This window comes from Sinohyriopsis cumingii, chromosome 8, assembly GCF_028554795.1.
Source record: "Sinohyriopsis cumingii isolate HCF-2022 chromosome 8, ASM2855479v2, whole genome shotgun sequence".
NCBI classification, from domain to species: domain Eukaryota; kingdom Metazoa; phylum Mollusca; class Bivalvia; order Unionida; family Unionidae; genus Sinohyriopsis; species Sinohyriopsis cumingii.
The window spans coordinates 121,952,598-121,971,225 of NC_142968.1; the positions used below are offsets into that span (position 1 = coordinate 121,952,598).

At 34.7% G+C, this 18,628-nt stretch overlaps 1 protein-coding gene and 1 pseudogene across 4 annotated transcripts; one reads left to right on the forward strand and one right to left on the reverse strand.

Moving 5' to 3' along the window:
• The first annotated feature begins 1,051 nt into the window (after positions 1-1,051).
• On the forward strand, positions 1,052-15,311 carry LOC149794540 (uncharacterized). 4 transcript variants are annotated; one of them, XM_089968795.1, is made up of 4 exons: positions 1,052-1,195; positions 7,767-7,825; positions 12,067-12,348; positions 13,538-15,311. In XM_089968795.1, the coding sequence occupies exon 4, from the start codon at positions 13,629-13,631 to the stop codon at positions 15,075-15,077; it is 1,449 nt and encodes a 482-aa protein (XP_089824921.1). In that variant the 5' UTR covers positions 1,052-1,195; positions 7,767-7,825; positions 12,067-12,348; positions 13,538-13,628; the 3' UTR covers positions 15,078-15,311. The 4 variants fall into 4 exon arrangements, with proteins under 4 accessions (XP_089824921.1, XP_089824919.1, XP_089824920.1 ...); XM_089968793.1 differs by lacking the exon at positions 12,067-12,348; XM_089968794.1 differs by lacking the exons at positions 7,767-7,825; positions 12,067-12,348.
• On the reverse strand, positions 10,303-12,761 carry LOC149794541 (uncharacterized; annotated as a pseudogene).
• Positions 15,312-18,628: the final 3,317 nt, after the last annotated feature.

Below are 18,628 nucleotides of genomic sequence, written 5' to 3' on the forward strand. Positions count from 1 at the left end.
AGTTTTACCTAGACTTTGTCATAATGGAATTGTTAGAAGGTTGTGGCTAAACCGTGAGCTGTCCTAAATAAATAAACAAACCAACACGTTTATCCTTGAAAACAATCGATATTATTGTTTACCTGTAATCAGTAGAATATTAACAGATTTATTACCTGGAAGAGTTTAATTGTTGTTGAGACACAATTGTATATAACCTGATCATCATGTACATTACGTTACTTGGTAGTATGGTGCTCCAAAAGTGCCAGAACTGCCGGTATTTTTGCAGCAGTATCCACATAACTTTGTAATGTTAAATGTTTTTGTAATGTAGCTTTCAGCGACGGGAAAAAAACACATATCGTTACAACGTCAAAGTTACCGTCGCAATGGTAAACTATGATGATGGGATTGCAACGACAAGAAATAACTTAGCAACAGTAATATTATCGTAGGAACGATAAAAGTGTACCGTTGAATTGATACCAATACCAATAGTGTTACAACAACCAAAAAATATTAAAATAAACCTAAAAAACGTCTAATCGGAGTTTTAATACTGTTGCATCGGTATGTGAGTGTCGTCGCAAGGGTTGTAACGACTATAAATAACGTTGTAATAACGCCAGTATTAAAAATAGCGCTGCAACCACATATTTGATTGTTGCAAAAGCAAAGATTCCATTTGTATCAATAAAATTTTGTGTTGCAATTATAACTGGATACCATACCAACGGTACTGGTAGTTTATGCTCTTATGTTATCCCATAGCTTCATTTCCTTCTGGTGTGCCCCCATGAGCTAACATGTATGCATCAACATTTACGTTAGTTAAAAGTGGAATTAAATGTTGTTGGTTTGCTCGATTCGGTAGAGTAAGGTATTCGTATTCTCAATACGAGACTTGTTATCATACACTTTACAACGGTGTAATTAACGGAAAGTTCATACATTTATCTGGAAGAATTTCTTTGCAAGTGTCTGTAGGATATTGTCACTCGGCAAAATCCGGATCTGCACTTGATTATACTTGTATCCTTGTAATATATATATCGACTTGCAAGTTTACACATCAATTTTCCTCATGGAAGTTGATTTAGTGATCCATCCATTAATCATTGGACTAATATATCCTTGAGGGATAACATTGGGAAGTTTTTTTAACACAGGACGATGCGATATTAATACAAAGCGTCTTCCCATGCAGAAACAGGTATGTTCTAGATGGATAATCTTAAAATAATTCTGAAATATATGTACTTTAATATGATTACAAAAGCAAGCACTAAGCATTATAATAGCATTTTTTCACAAATCCGAAGGTTACTAAATATAAAGCTAGATTTTCTTGCTTTGTAGAAATTAATGATCATATCAAACGTGTATATCGATCTCATGGAAATCTATTGAGCTCTGAGGATTTATAAGATAAAAATAATTTATTTTTTAATTCGTCCTACATTAAATCATTCTGCATCAAAATTGATGTTGGTATCTTGGTACAAGTGAGACCAACCAAAGGATTAAGTTTAAATGCTCAGTAAACGCGATAGATTGCGTGGACACGTACAAATGGCCGTGTCTCTGGGCACCGGTGTGATGTTTTGAAAATTTTTAACAATCAATGCAACCCTTATTGGAATTCAGCATAATTTCCTTTGCAGGAAATTTATTAACTAACTAAGTTTCCTGAAAGATAAAACACACGACGAAATTCTCGTTTTGGCCGAAAGAAAGCTTAGCACAGGTTAGAGAAGAAACTTGCCTTAAATCTACAGGAGAATGAGTTTTGGTAAGGGTAAAATGCCTGTGCATGCCGTGTTTTTGTGTCTCTCACCTCAAGTGATCTACGACTAGATACATGCTAGTTCAGTCGATTAACTAGAAAAACAATTATCTACCCTAGGTAACGTTGTACGCATGTACGACGAGAATGTTCAAATCGTTCTAAGGCGAAACCAAGTTATTTCTTGTATTATTCTGTGACAGTAAATCATATTTTAATAAATAGATAATTAGAAGTACAAAATGTCCATAATAAATAATAATAAACAGCATCAATACGATCAACAAAAATAACAAAAATAATATGATGTGTTTTGGTATTGTCTCCACCGTCTTAGTAGTAATAGTGGCAGTAGACACATGACAGATAACAGATCATCATCAACAACAACCTGAACAACAACAACAACAATAGTACTTGCACAAATCCCGTGTTGTTTTCTTGGTTATCTAAATTTAAACAAGGGGCATCTGTTTCATCGCTTCCACCTTACTGATAATGAATACAGCTGTGTAAACGGCTCACGGACGATTTCGAAAGCCTCGTCCATAAACCATTTTCTCAAATTGTGCAGCAGCTGCAGTTCCTTGTTTTCGGGGAATGCAAGATGTTAGTCAAAACGACCTCTGCCATAAAAAAGAATTTACTAAAACCTCTTGGCACTGTAAATATTCTCTGTTTATTTGGAATAGAGATAATGATCCAAAGGTCAAAGAAAGAAATAGGTGGAAAAGAAAGTGATAAGTTCGAGTCAGAATTAGAAAAGAGAACACGCTATAAAAGGGTGTAGATCTTATTTTGCTATTAGTTCTAAGGAGTTTTTTCTTTATATATTAAATACGTACTCTATCCCTCCGTACACTGTTTAACAAACAGCATCAATACGATCAACAAAAATAACAAAAATAATATGATGTGTTTTGGTATTGTCTCCACCGTCTTAGTAGTAATAGTGGCAGTAGACACATGACAGATAACAGATCATCATCAACAACAACCTGAACAACAACAACAACAATAGTACTTGCACAAATCCCGTGTTGTTTTCTTGGTTATCTAAATTTAAACAAGGGGCATCTGTTTCATCGCTTCCACCTTACTGATAATGAATACAGCTGTGTAAACGGCTCACGGACGATTTCGAAAGCCTCGTCCATAAACCATTTTCTCAAATTGTGCAGCAGCTGCAGTTCCTTGTTTTCGGGGAATGCAAGATGTTAGTCAAAACGACCTCTGCCATAAAAAAGAATTTACTAAAACCTCTTGGCACTGTAAATATTCTCTGTTTATTTGGAATAGAGATAATGATCCAAAGGTCAAAGAAAGAAATAGGTGGAAAAGAAAGTGATAAGTTCGAGTCAGAATTAGAAAAGAGAACACGCTATAAAAGGGTGTAGATCTTATTTTGCTATTAGTTCTAAGGAGTTTTTTCTTTATATATTAAATACGTACTCTATCCCTCCGTACACTGTTTAACATTTCCGGGAACATTCGGTATTTATGGAGAAACATTTGCAATGTACACTGTTAACTTAATACTGCAGAATTTCTATGAATAAATGTTACCAACAGCATTTAAATTATTTTCGTTAATTATTTAAGAGTTGATCTACGCGAAGACAAATCTGAACAAATATTTCTTGCTTTCTGAAAATAAGGGAGAATTCTGTTTGAACAAGCTGTAGATATCAATTTAAAGATAAAAAAATGATTAAATAAGTAAATAGTTTTCTTTTTATTTGAAGGGTGTGGTACATGTTCTGTAATACACATGACATATATATGCGCATGCGTCTTTAATATATACAACTATAACTTATAATGTTTTTATTTTTCATTTATTAAAAGCATCAGAAAATTATCGCTTTCGGTATATTTTAGCTGCTGGGTCTTTAGTCGGAATATTAACTGTCAAACAATATTGTATTTTTTTCTGAAATAAAGACAAAACAATATTTACTCATCAAATAGGCACTAGAGTTAGCTTCTATACTTCATTATAGTAGTGTTCTCTTCTAACGGAAGTTCATTGTTTGACATTCTGACTTTAATAACAATCGTTATACATAAACGTACATGAACCACCTACATGAGTGATTTGGCGGGAAAGAAGCAACATTGTACTGTTTATTTTATTCTAAATGAATATGCGATTTTTCATTCCTTATGGTAAGTAATAACTTAGTCGAAAGACATATTAAGCTAAAACTGTGACAAATGATAGGGGTTTAGAACAAAACAACAGATCCAAACAGAACGAAACATCCTAAACGAAACGAACCGACACAAAACGTTCATTGAACGGAATGATCTGTGGACAGTCGAAGCGCCGCATATAACAGTGGCAATGTGAAAACAGTTGCTAGTTAAATTCTAATAATAATTTGCAAGATGAATATTACTGAATTGATACAGGTATTTATTATAGTAAATTAAGTTGCATTTGCTGAAAACCAATGTTATTGCTCTTTAATCACCAAATAAAAATCAGTATATATCGATGGGTAAATACTACTCCCGCACTGCCCACCTCAGCCCTCTAGCTCTAAAGAGGCAACGCTGCTGTAATCTTGTTCAATCTTGTCAAGGACATGCAGGAGCTATGTGACTTTTACATGTAAACATGATCACGTCATCCTCTATTTCGCAATATATTTCGTAATTAGGCATTTCCGAAGTTGCGAAATGCTTAGTATTAATATTGATGTTGAGAGAGAGAGAGAGAGAGAGAGAGAGTTGTTGTTGTTGTTGTTGTTGTGGGGTTTAACGCCATTTTTCAGCACACGATAGGCTATACATGGCGGCCAGTATTAATGGTGGAGGAAGAACCCGAGAAAACCCCGGAAAGAACCACCGACCCACGAGAAGCTACTGGCAAGCTTTCTCACATACCCACATTGGCTGAATCCTAGACTCGAACCGCCGCAGACAGAGGTGAGATGGCAGTGATCCGTAACGAAGAGCGCTTTAGACCACTCGGCCACTCGGGGCCCCGAGAGAGAGAGAGAGAGAGATCTGAGAGTACATGACTTTTAAACACTTGATGTCAAGTTGTATTCTTCTGTTGTGACCAGAAATGAACTTTTGAGTTTTTGAATTATTAGTTAATTTTTCTCCAAATTATTTGGACTCTCAAAGATTAACTAGTTTCTCTGGAAATATTATTGCATTCATACAGAATTCTTGAACAAGGACATTTATTGAAAATTCTGTTTGGATTTCCAAGACCGGAGGATAAATTATTGTGTTTGTACAAGGAACTGTAGACGTCAACACAGTACAGGCTACAGAATACGTCATCGCCTTCCATCTTGGATTCTTCGTCGGGACTCGAACTTTAAATCATTAGAACATTTCAATATTAGGACTGCAAAAATTTTATTCGTGGATTATTCTTGTATTATTTTTGGATTTGATTCTGGAAACCGTAAGTTCTCATATTTTTTTATTTTTACAGTATTTTTCCAGGAAATAAATTATTTGTTATATTTGCCAAAGCTTATTGTTTTCACTCTTTCTTGTGTTACTGTTTATTCGAGCCTAAACACGTAACATAAGACTTGTGAAAACAGAGATAACTGAATGATACAAATACCATAAGTCCTCTTACATTATGCAATGATTGATAAAACGATATATTTTTTTATTAAACATCATTATATGAGGAGAAAATAATTATAGATAATATTCAAGTGGTCTAGAGTTCTAAAATGTCATATAAATATAACTGTACACATAACAAATATGACCACCTTACATAATAACTCGTAAGAAATTTATATTGATACTAATTTTGTTTATAAACAAAGAGTGTGTTCTGTCGTGATTTGCTTCCTATCAGACCTTAAACATGAGATCTGAGAAATCTCACCACGTCGAAAACTGCCACAATCATCAGGTGAACGTGAATGAAGAGCAAACTCATCTGGATTCTTTGATAAGTTAAGTAATTTTCAAATTGGCTCTAAATTTCATTTGTCATCTCATTTCTTTATCTATGTTCTATGAAGACGGCTCTACATATTTCTTTCTTCTGATATTTCCTGCATGACCCACATTTTGCAGGTTTTTTAACTATGTAGATCAGAACAACTGAAGCCCCTTAGTTCCATGGATAATTCATCGAGATTCCTTTTTTTCTTCGGAATTTGATATGTGCACTACTGTTCATTTATATACCTACAGTATTCTAGCCATCAAGTCTTCAGATCGTTTACACTAAAGAGCATGGTGACCCCTTGTTATAGATAATGTTCTTTCTGTCATATTATGTTAGATACATTAAATGAAGCATCCTTGACTTCATTACCTGATATACCTCTTTTCACCGACTAGAAGCGACTGTGTACACTTTTGTCCAGTAAGTGCGTCCGATTCTGGATTAAACCAAACAATGCCTTCGCTATGCTCAGCAGGTCCCCATTGAAACGTCCGTAGTAATATCAATCAAAGAACTGACCAAGTTCAGTAACATTCTCCAGCTTCGTCCACTGGACGATTTCTGCTACGTTCTTTCCGATCAGAGTTAATTCATTGTTATGAGACTCTATGCCCCAGGAAGCCGGTTCATACTGTAATAACTATTACTTTTCAGCTTGTATTTTCAAGTTGGACTATTGTGCCACAAGTGTACGTTCCAACATGACTTTCCATCTATGTATGTATTTCTCAAAGGTAATCTTGTATAAAATGATCTCATCAGTTCAGACTGTACATACCAAATGCTGAGTACATTGCATGTTGTAAAAGATGCTAGACTACTGGTCATATCCTGTGGTGTTACCGTAAACTCAAATAACCCACGGTTTGTCATAAATACGGTCTTCTTACCTAACTGGCACTTGAATGTATCCTAAAGGAATATCTAATGTGATAAGAAATTTTGCTCCTGTCGTCATTGGCGATTGGTATATGGAAAGTAGCAAACATCGTCAGAGCATTTCATTTCATTTTGTATGCATATGATGAACACAATGGCTCCTTTTCCAACCAAAAGAACTAGCTATGCCCGGGGAAAATTAGACTCCTTAATTACACTTTGTGATTTCGTTCTGGATTAAGAGTATTTGACTTCTTTCTCTGAAAGTTGCGGAAACGATAGTGTCGTCAAACAAATTTGCGAAAATATCCTTAGTAATAGCAAAGATCGACAACTACGTCACAGCACGCACAAGATTAGTCATATCTATAACACGTGTTCAACCCTCTAAAAACAAATCGATGGCGCCCATTCAAGCGTTTCAAGCAATTAATTTAGCTTCTGGAGATGTTCCGGGTGCTAAAATTAACACTGATCAACTTGATGACTACGGAAATCTTCAATTCAAGAGATGGCTAGAATGCAGGGGTTTAAGAACAGTTGGAAATCGATCTGACCTACTTCAAACGTGAGTACACAGAACAACGCCCACTTCTTTTGTCAATAACACCTTCCCTGAACTAAATAATCTCTGAGCTGTACAAATAAGACCAGTTTATGTGAACGATTGGCGGTTGAAAGAAAGATGTCACGAATATTTAATTGAGCTACTTGCCGGCGACATAAGCTCAGTCAGTTCACAACTGTCTGCCAAGGAAATATTAAGCTTAAAACGTGACTTTTGTCAGTCATAATACAATGTAATGGTACATCTTGGTCAAATACACTGTATTGAAGTCAACGTGTCAAGGTCAACTACATGAGAGGGGGGAAATGAACGTAATATCGAGGAAGAATATAGCTACTGTAGACGTCTATGCTAATGTGTATCCACAATTTTAAAAAATGAGTTATTATTCCAGGGGTTTCACCTATTTTAAAGTGAAGAGGTTTCAATGGACACTTTTAATCTAATTTTACTTGAATGTTTAATAAACTTTCTAAAATGTGGTTCCACCAACAAACCTACCCTCGGATCTGCCACTATTATAAATGTGGTTAGCTCAATCCTACAGAATTAATTTGATGAAGATATTTGAAAACAAAATATTACTATAATATTTTTATTTTTACATACAGGTGTAGAGATGCGGTCAATGCAGGGAAACTAGAAGATATTGACATCAATATTGACCAAGGTAAATGGTTTAGTATTAAAGCAGAAAACATAAAAGCAGCAGAAAACAAAAAGTTGCATCCAAAAATTCCACCTGTCTTGGGATGGAAACCTTTACCCTCTTAGGCGATACCAAGTAACTTTTATTATGGGCATAAATACTTCTACTTGCTAGAAATTGTCGTACATGTAAGAGAGGATGGCAAGTGAGGGGATACCAACTTGTCACACATGACAGAGAAGCCTCTAACCAAGGGAATGCAGTATGTAAAGAGTGGTATGGTATCCAATGTGATGGACACTTAACTTAATGGAAACTACTATGTAAAAGCAGACGTAGCTGCATCTATGCAAAAAGAACGAAATGTCCATGTCACAATATCATCCGTTAGTGGAGCTGTGCAAGCTGCTAGCTGTGCTTGTTAAGGATCAGTACTTGGACAATGTAATCATGATGCAGCATTACTGCTTGCATTAGATGGACCTTGCAAGGAGTTTGGATACAATTCACAGTCTTGCACAAGCAAACCATGCAAATGGAATAAAGGAATAAAGGGAAGAAAGGCAACAAAAATCCAAAGAAAGTAACTGATGCAACGCATTAATCGTACAAGGAAAAACGGACAAGACTCAGCGATTTTAATCCCAAGCCTCCAAGCGTACGAAAAGGTAATGAAGGGAAAACTTAATGGCTTTTTGTGTTCTCTAAAAAACAATACATTTAGGAAGGCAAAATGTCAATGTGGGAAAGCCTATTTGATTACAAGTATTCAGACTATGAAGCTTCTGATGAACGCAAGGGAGTTCAGCGGACTCAGGTGTCAACTATTTTTGAAAATCCTAACTGATGAACGTCAACAGTACAATACAGATGTATATGTGATTCCAGGTGCAGAATTACAATCAGACTCCGAACATTGGAAGGCAAGTCGATGGTTCATAGTTACTGCATCAACAACTAAAAAGGCTAGCGATCTTGGTGCAATGTTAAAATCACCAACTTCAGATCCTACATTAAAAAAAATTAAAAACTACGTCAGTACTCACATTTGACATTTAGACATTTAGATACAAACACATCACTGGACATGATATATGGGCTTGAAAATGAAGCTCGGGCTAGAAAGGATTACTAGTCATTTACGATGGCTAAACTACCAGCAATAATGGTTGTGAAAACTGGAATTTGGGTCAACAGTGCATGGCTAGAATTTGAATGCAGCCCCGACGGGCTTGTTTTACATCCTTCCGAGTCCGACAGATATGGTCTACTGGAGAATATGTGCCCAAAAGTTTCTCGTACAATTGCTCCAATGATTTATTTCAGAGTTTAGAACAAAACAAGGTAAACGAAACAGACTCGTACAATGCCTGTTTTGCAATTCCCACTAGTGACAATACTGTACTGGCACTTAAGACCACTCATAATTATTATTTTCAAATTCAGTTCCAGTTGGCTATAACTGGATTAAGTTGGTGTTATTTTGTATTATGGTCAGCAGTAGGAACACCTAATGTTGAACGCATCAGACTTGACGACCAGTTGATTAGCACTATGCTTGGACATGTCAGGTCCTTATGGTATAAAGTCGTGGCACCTGAACTGTTTGAAATGAGGGTTCCAAGAAAGATGAAACAAATCATCTTATATTGTGTTGCTTTACTTGTAAAGATTATATTGGTTATATGATACATTAGGTAAATGCAATATGAATAAAATGTTGTTTTGCCAACAAATACATGCATTCATTAATCCCGGAACATAGTTCACACCATTCACAATAAATGTGATACTCATTTGTAGATATGTTGTTATTACATCATTTTGAATAAATGTGATATTCATTTGTGTTGTGTTGTGATGTGATTTGATTTGGATTTTTAACGTAGCTCTAGCAATTTTTCAGTCATATTGCTACGATGTCTTCAATGTGGCAGTTTATAGTGATGTCTAGCACTGAGGCATCATGCCGCAGTCATGTAGCATGATGTCCCACCCAGTCACATTATCCTGACACCAGGCCGACCAGTCCTAACACTATACCGCGTAAGATACTCATTTGTAGATATGTTGTTATTACATCATTTTGAATAAATGTGATACTCATTTGTAGATATGTTGTTATCACATCATTTTGAATAAATGTAATACTCATTTGTAGATATATTGTTATTACATCATTTTGAATAAATGTAATACTCATTTGTAGATATATTGTCATTACATCATTATGAATAAATGTGATACTCATTTGTAGATATGTTGTTATCACATCATTTTGAATAAATGTAATATTCATTTGTAAATATATTGTTATTACATCATTTTTAATAAATGTGATACTCATTTGTAGATATATTGTCATTACATCATTCAGAATAAATGTGATACTCATTTGTAGATATGTTTGTTAGCACATCATTTTGAATAAATGTAATACTCATTTGTAGATATATTGTCATTACATCATTCAGAATAAATGTGATACTCATTTGTAGATATGTTTGTTAGCACATCGGGATCATGAAGAAGATAATACATGTACATCTATTTAGTTATGACCTTTATTGCTATTCTTGCATTGCATGGCATCATATGCTTGTCAATTATTTTAAAAAGTTTGTTTTAAATACAAACTTTGCATATTAATTTACTAGTGGCTCCAGAAAATTCACAAGACAGCATGCTACAAATACAAGTTGGTCAGTCAGAGGTAAAAGGGACAGAGGAATGTTTCCACTTAACAATTTGAATTTCTTTACTATCTCAATCACTCTTTCAACATGTATGCGTGCTTTGATCATACGTCTTGTTTTTAACTCTTCTTGAGCCGTGAATTTTTTTACGATTTTCCAAGAAAGGTGGAATATTTCATAAAGCTTGTCTTGTTATTAGTAAGTCTTAAATAGTAATCCCCTGTCGGCTAAAATAATGTCTCCAGGGCTGATATAATCTACTAACCCACTCTGTTCAATGATGTCCCTATCACTGACTGCTCCCTCAAACAAGTCTGAAGCAAATACAATTGCTCCATTAGGTGCTACTCCAATGCGAATTTTGTATGTATGGTGGTTCTTGTATGAAGTATACAAATTTCCTTGATGACGAAAGTCTCTTAGCATCTGAACATAAAATTTAGTGAAGTCACTTATGCAATGGATATTTTTAAATGTTCTAAAAACACGAGGTAGTTTGCCCTTAAAACGTTGGCATCTGGCGATAATCATTCAAGTGGAAATACAACAGCTGAATCCATGTTGTGAAAATTCTGCCAACTGTTGAGGCTGCAAGTCCCAAAAATGTGCGAAAGTATCAATACTGTATCCTCTTCTAATACGTACCAGTGTAAGAAAAGTTCATCTTTAGGTTCAAGTTTCCCTATTCCCGTTTAGTTCTTGGTATTTTCACCACCCCAATATGTCAAGTTGTATACGCTGCCACCTAGAAATTCGAAGAGATAGAAACTGAGCATACTGTAATCCTGTAAAAAGTTTCAGTTTTGAATCATCGCTTCTTATCTATTTAATGATAAAGATGTACTGCCCGATGAAACATTGGGACCGTCATTTTTCTCCTCTTCTGTTTTTAATTTATTTCTCAAAATCATCTTTAAAATTTTTGCATTCAGAAAGTCCTTCTCATTTACAATTTGAACCTCTTGATTATTTCTTGCTTACACTTTCTATTTGTACTGATTTTTCTTGCTTACACTTTCTATTTGTACTGATTTTTCTTGTTGACTATCCATGAGGTCACTTGCACTAGCCTGAAGAACAAAATGGAAATTATATAATAAATCAAAGCATATTGTTTATCAAAATCTATTTTGAAGCAAGTTTGATTTTTTAAAATATAAAACCTAACTAGTTTGTAGAAGTTAACTGTGCTAGTAACTTCAATGGAGCTTTTTAAAAATGGGACAGGTCTGGAGCTCTTTAAAAATGGGACAGGTCTGCTGCTCTTTAAAAATGGGACAGGTCTGGTTTAGTAATCAGTTACTTAGTCTCCCTTCTCTTGTAGCCATGTCATTTGTCATGTGACAATGTTTGTTAATTATGATATAAACACAAGTTTCTTCAAATATTTAAATTTTGATAATAAAAGGGAAGAAAAAATTACATCTTGACTATCCCAGTCCACTTTTGCATATATATATATATATATATATATATATATATATATATATATATATATATATATATATATATATATATATATATATATATGATTATACAAGTATTATCTTGTTCATTCTTACGAAGGTACACTGAAACTATCTGGAGACCTTACAAGTACAGCATACCTGAAGAAATGTCCAGATTGAAGAAAAATTAAGTATCAATTACAGGCAAAAGTTAACATATCCTACCTCAGATGCAATAGTAGAATTATTTACAGCTGGCAAAGTTGTTACGTTGGACAACTCTATTAGACTCTCGGCAGCTGATGTCACATCTGTTTTCTTCGATTTCACTGGGTTGCTTCTTTGAGTGGTGCTTTTCTTTTTATCTGAAAGCACTTTACCTGAAATGAATTGAATAAATGTAAATAAAAGAATGTGCATGTGTTTTGTATGCATTTATCTTGACTATGTTCGGCTGTTAATGTTACTGGACTTTCCAAGACAAATTTGCATAAGTCACTGGAGAGCAATACGTTTTTTACAACCTGTAAAAACACATACATAATACTATGACCAAGAAATATGAAGCAGTATTAGACACTTATTTGGTCTTGTTGAAGGAATGGCTACCTCGCATGCAATCAAACGAAGTTCAAATCCCAAAAAAAATACACTGGGTTTTTTCCTCATTTTTTAAAATGCTGTTTTACCTTTAATATTACTGTTAATTTCTGTGAATATTTACAAAACACGATTGAACACAAACATTAGGCATGCATCTAATCCGGCGAATTAACCTTTATTTTCACCATTACGGTATTCTTTCCAGGCCATCGCTCACTTGGTTATCATCAGCGCCCACTATCTTACTCCGCAAAAAGCATTATTCAGGATTAGCGCCCCCCCCCCCCCCCCCCAATTCGGTAATCCCACCGCCACACGGTTCGATAAGGAAAAGTTTGAATCATCTGATTACAAAATCTGTAATCAAACACTATACATCTGCGTAATTAACAAAAACTTCATATCTTTATCGGAGAGAATGGGGGAGGGGGGCTCAGTATGATTTTGTCCCTTTGTAAGACCCGGATCATACTTGTTTACTTGTAACAGTGGAAGATCTGGAGGGCTTCTCTAATACATGATGCTGTTACTTTCATCTTCTTAGGTTTAATTTTCTTGCAACAAAAAGAAAATTCGTTCCACTGGACTTTAATCCCTCCAAACCAAATGTCTCTCTCCATATGATTTATTTCTGTATTCTTTTTATTTTGCCATATCTTTTGCAAATAGTGACAACGTAAAGAAGAGACTTTGTAGTTTCTATAATACGCCACTTAAATGTGAAACCTGACCATATACTATGGTATAATATCGCCATCCTTTTATAAATGATATATTCTGACTCTTTTCTTCTTGTAGAGTGGGGGTGTGGGTGGGGTAGCAATTTCACCTTAGCTACAATTCATACAATTTAAAGGGTAAAAAAAATGTCATTATTTGTATAAAAATTTCCAGTCTGTACATTTCACATAGACATTAAAATTACGATAGGTATTTATTTCCGGAAGCCTCATAAGGTATTGATTTTTGTAAATTTATTCTTACAGAAAAGAATATATTTCGCAAGCACAAGCGGAAGTGGCTCGTACAAAGGGGAGGCAACCGAGTGTTTAGTATCCCTACAGAAGGCCAAAGAAAATGTTTAGCCCAGTTAGCAACTTCTATGATCACAGCCACAACGAAACAGTGTCGCTGGAGGACCTAAACGAGGAATTGTGGGTACTGCACATCCCAGCTGTAATCTTTGTCCTCATCTGTGTCATTCTCGGGTTCGTCGGAAATAGTCTTGTCTTGTACATTTATAGACGGAAAAAGTTTCGGCGGTCAAATCACCGATATTTCATCTTGTGCCTTGCATTGTTGGATTTAATCGGCTGTTTAATCGGTGGAAGCCACATGACGTACAGCCTACGCATGCCATATTTGATGACGTCTACTGCTATATGCAAAATCTCGCGATATTTTCATCATTTAGTGAACCAGGGTTCTGCATTCTTGCTTGTTGTTATTGCTACTGAACGTTTCAATAAATTATGCCGTCCTTTTAAAAGACAGTTCAATCAAAGGCAAACCCTTTTACAATGCGTCTTGAGCCTAGGTTTCAGTGCCATAGTTTCCTTTCCAGCAGCATTTTTGTACGGGAACAGTACAATTAATACAGGAGTGAGAAACATAACAGGAACAACATGTTTCATTACTGACGAATTCCGCTATACGATATTTTCTACAATATACATAATATATCTTCTTGTTGAAACTGTTCTCATAACAATAGTGATCGGTGTTTTGTATACCTTTATTATACAAAAAATTTGGTCTTACAGAAATCTTGCTATTTCTGACGCTATTCCTAGTGAACGTGCTCTAAAGAATGCAGAATCGGACGTTGCTAAAATTTGCTCGCATTCATTTGAAGACCGCAATGATAGTGATCAAAATCTAGCTCGTAGCAATAGGATTGATAAAGATAGCAAAAAGATGTGTACTAAAATCAAAGATGGTGATGTGACTGAGAAGGATGACATTAGGACTCCCCACGACGATGACATATTGACTGGCAAATGTAGCAAAACAATGCCTCATGCCACACATACAACGACAATAACTTGCCTCGGAACGGATTCTCTAAAGAGAGTTAGAAATGTTGGGAAAATTGCTGACAAAGAAACAGGTACGGTGGGGGCGAAAACGTTTCCATGTTCAAGCGCCACTAAACATGGAAGGAAATTTTATAAGCCCGTATTTCGCAACAGTAGTAAGAAACGTCAGAGGGAAAATGACTCAGCAAGAATTTCAAGAGGCAAACAGAGGAAGCGGTCAGTGGAAGCAATTCATGTAACCATTATGTTATTTCTTATCACTTTAGTGTTTTGTATATCTTTCTACCCTCATCTTGTTCTCATTATACTTACAATAAAAGATGCTACGTTTCTGGAGAGGTTTACTGCATCGGAAGTGGTGGTATTTCAATTATTTTTGAGGATCTTTGTCTTCAATAACGCCGCCAACCCCATCATCTATATATTCTGTGACGCAAAGTTTCGAGCCGAGTGTAAACGTTTGTTTCGCAGAATATTTAGTTGTTAGACTACATTATGCGATTTTATGAACGGTCTTTACAATAGCATTTTACTTGAGACCTTGTTGTAAAATGCCAAATAGAATAGCTACAGAGCAAAATATGTTGTAAAATCAGTTACGGATAATGTTTATATGGACATTGTTTATGACGAGTTGAAAAATCGTTAAAAATAGTCTGTTGGTTTTGTTGGAATCTGTCTACCTATCTATCTATCTATCCATATATCTATCTATCTATCTATCTATCTATATATATATATATATATATATATATATATATATATATATATATATATATATATATATATATATATATATATATATATATATATATATGAAGATAGGTAGATAGATATATTGTGTGCTTAACCTTTAACATATGTCAAAAGAATCTATTTTTAAACAGAGTTACAGATGAGTTGCTTATGAGTTTTAAATTCATCCTATATAATGAACATGTGTGCAGTTTAGCGAATTTTTCTGATTGGTTGATTAAGTCACGTATGAATGTATTGCGAAATAGGTCACCTGGGGATTTGTTTTGAAATTTGTCACGTAGTGATACTGCGAGATAGATTCGTAGTAAAGTTGTGTGAATATATATTATATTATATTATATTATATTATATTATATTATATTATATTATATTATATTATATTATATTATATTATATTATAATATAATATATTATATTATATTATATTATATTATATTATATTATATTATATTATATTATATTATATTATAGTATATTATATTATATATATATATAGATAGATATAGATATATACATAGTGATTCATGATATCTTTTTCCTACTTTTATTTTTTGTTCTGTCTGCATAAGCCTTTAATATTGTCTTTGGATTTTGTTGGAGAGGAGCTATTTTTTAAACTGTTGGTATTACAAAGTGTTATTACGACAAAATTTTCGGAATATTGTGAATTCATTTAGAGACGTTCTGGACAGGGTCATTATGATACATCAAGACTGTTGATACGTCAGCACATTCAGGTCTTGGAATTCATTCGGAAAACTGTATTCTTTTGGGTTTGTGCTAGAATATTTAGGACAGTTTTGGATTCAGGTCATAATGAAAGTTCCTTTTAAATTTTAATCTTTTTTTATAACATTGAGAATTAAATTATTTATTCGGTGTTACAAAACTTATTGAATTTGCATTTTAGGTTACTTAGTTTAAACCTATGAGTCGTAATAGAATGATGATAAGTATAGCATAAAATGTATATTTGTGATATAGGAGAGTAAGAAACTAAATACAAAACTGTAATTTTAACAGAATACTGGAAATAATTAGCGTAATTGAGATTTTACAGTTTATATTGAGAGTACAGAATGCAGCCATTCTTCTGTGTAGACCACAATGAAGAACCTAACGGTAAATTAAGACAGAAAATAGCAAACATTTGTTTCGAAACAGACACAGTGCTTAAAAATCAGACAGATGTGCTTTCGTTCCTGACTTTCAATTTTGAACCGTTTCAACCAGCTGGAAGAATTCGTACAGTTTCTTCTACGACATCCCTCACCCCCACCACCACCTCCCACTGCTGCCATCCCAATCCACCCCGAAAAGTTCTCATTGCGTGCGTATGCTGAACAGCGGCGTGCCACTACAAAAGATGTAAAATCGCAGCAAATGCGATAGATGGAGTTCACACCACACATATGGCTATGTCTCTGTCACGGACGTGTCTGTACTTAAAATGTATGTATCGGATCTGAACTAAAATGCATTTTGGGTTTAGTTTCTCCTTACATAATTACACAGGAGTAGTTCTTTTTATGCCTTTCGTTATCTGAACATGCTGAATTCGGAAAACTCTAGGCTATACGAGCAAAGTGCTTTCTATGAACTGTTGCTGTTTGACACTTTGGATGGCTGGTTTTGGTAGTGTGATTTTGGCCTGATAACTGGTTTTGGTAGTGTGATTTTGGCCTGAAAACTGGTTTTGGTAGTGTGATTTCAGCCTGATAACTAGATTTGGTAGTGTGATTTTGGCTGATAACTGGATTTGGTAGTGTGATTTTGGCCTGATAAGTGGATTTGGTAGTGTGATGTTGGCCTGATAACTGGATTTGGTAGTGTAATTTCAGCCTGATAACTGGATTTGGTAATGTGATTTTGGTCTGATAACTGGATTTGGTAGTGTGATTTTGGCCTGATAACTGGATTTGGTAGTGTGATTTTGGCCTGAAAACTGGTTTTGGTAGTGTGATTTCAGCCTGATAACTAGATTTGGTAGTGTGATTTTGGCTGATAACTGGATTTGGTAGTGTGATTTTGGCCTGATAATTGGATTTGGTAGTGTGATGTTGGCCTGATAACTGGATTTGGTAGTGTGATTTCAGCCTGATAACTGGATTTGGTAATGTGATTTTGGTCTGATAACTGGATTTGGTAGTGTGATTTTGGCCTGATAACTGGATTTGGTAGTGTGATTTTGGTCTGATAACTGGATTTGGTAGTGTGATTTTGGCCTGATAACTGGGTTTGGAAGTGTGATTTTGGCCTGATAACTGAATTTGGTAATGTGATTTCGGCCGGATGATTGGATTTCGTAGTGTGTTTTTGGCCGAAGAGCTGATATCTTTACTCGAAGGACTCGAACGGTTTTTGAATAACCTGTGCGCTTCTGTCGGTGATAACGTTGGTTCGGAGGAAGACAGCTGTTATCTCGTGTTGAGGGACCGAAGCTTTGGGATCATCGGGTCTGCAGAAAATATGGAGGGCCCTTGAGGGATTCTTCGGCCGATTGGGGGGGGGGGGCAGGCCATGCGTTGTGGCTGATTGATCATTCTATAAAGCAGTCGGACTGACGATTCTTTGTGGTCACCAACTGGACTCCACAAGTTATATGTTCCATTATTTATGAATTTTTCAAGTTCAAATTCCAATGGAGTCGACCTACTACAAAGTCCGCCTTATCTTGTGATTCCTGTAACACATGGTAACACAGTTTGCAATATATTTTTATTACAGTCGTTTTTGTTACCCAAATTTAGTTCTTAATGACAGCAAAAAATTGTTTTTGCTCAATGATGCCTATTTATATCTTCTTTAAACCATTCATTAAAAATTTTGGTTAATTATTTTCAATATTTGAAAAATTATTACACTTTCTTTATCGACAAGTGACGGTTATGATACGATTATCACCTGTTAAATGATTAATAAAGCGGAACAAATCATTACAATAATAAATACTATTTCTTTTTTCGTTAATGTTAAAAATATAACATCTTTGCTACATTAAAAATTCTCCTGGTTATTTATTTTATTGTTTCAAGTTAAGAAGGAAATTTAACCAACGCCTTCTCATGCTTTCGTCAGAATGCTCAATGTCCCTTAGAGGTCATTCTATACTACTGCACTATGGAACCCTTAGTGGTGTTTATATATTGCATCCTTTGTATTATATTTTAGGGATATATATATATATATATATATATATATATATATATATATATATATATATATATATATATATATATATATATATATATAATGTCCTACTCGTGGATCAAATATTAT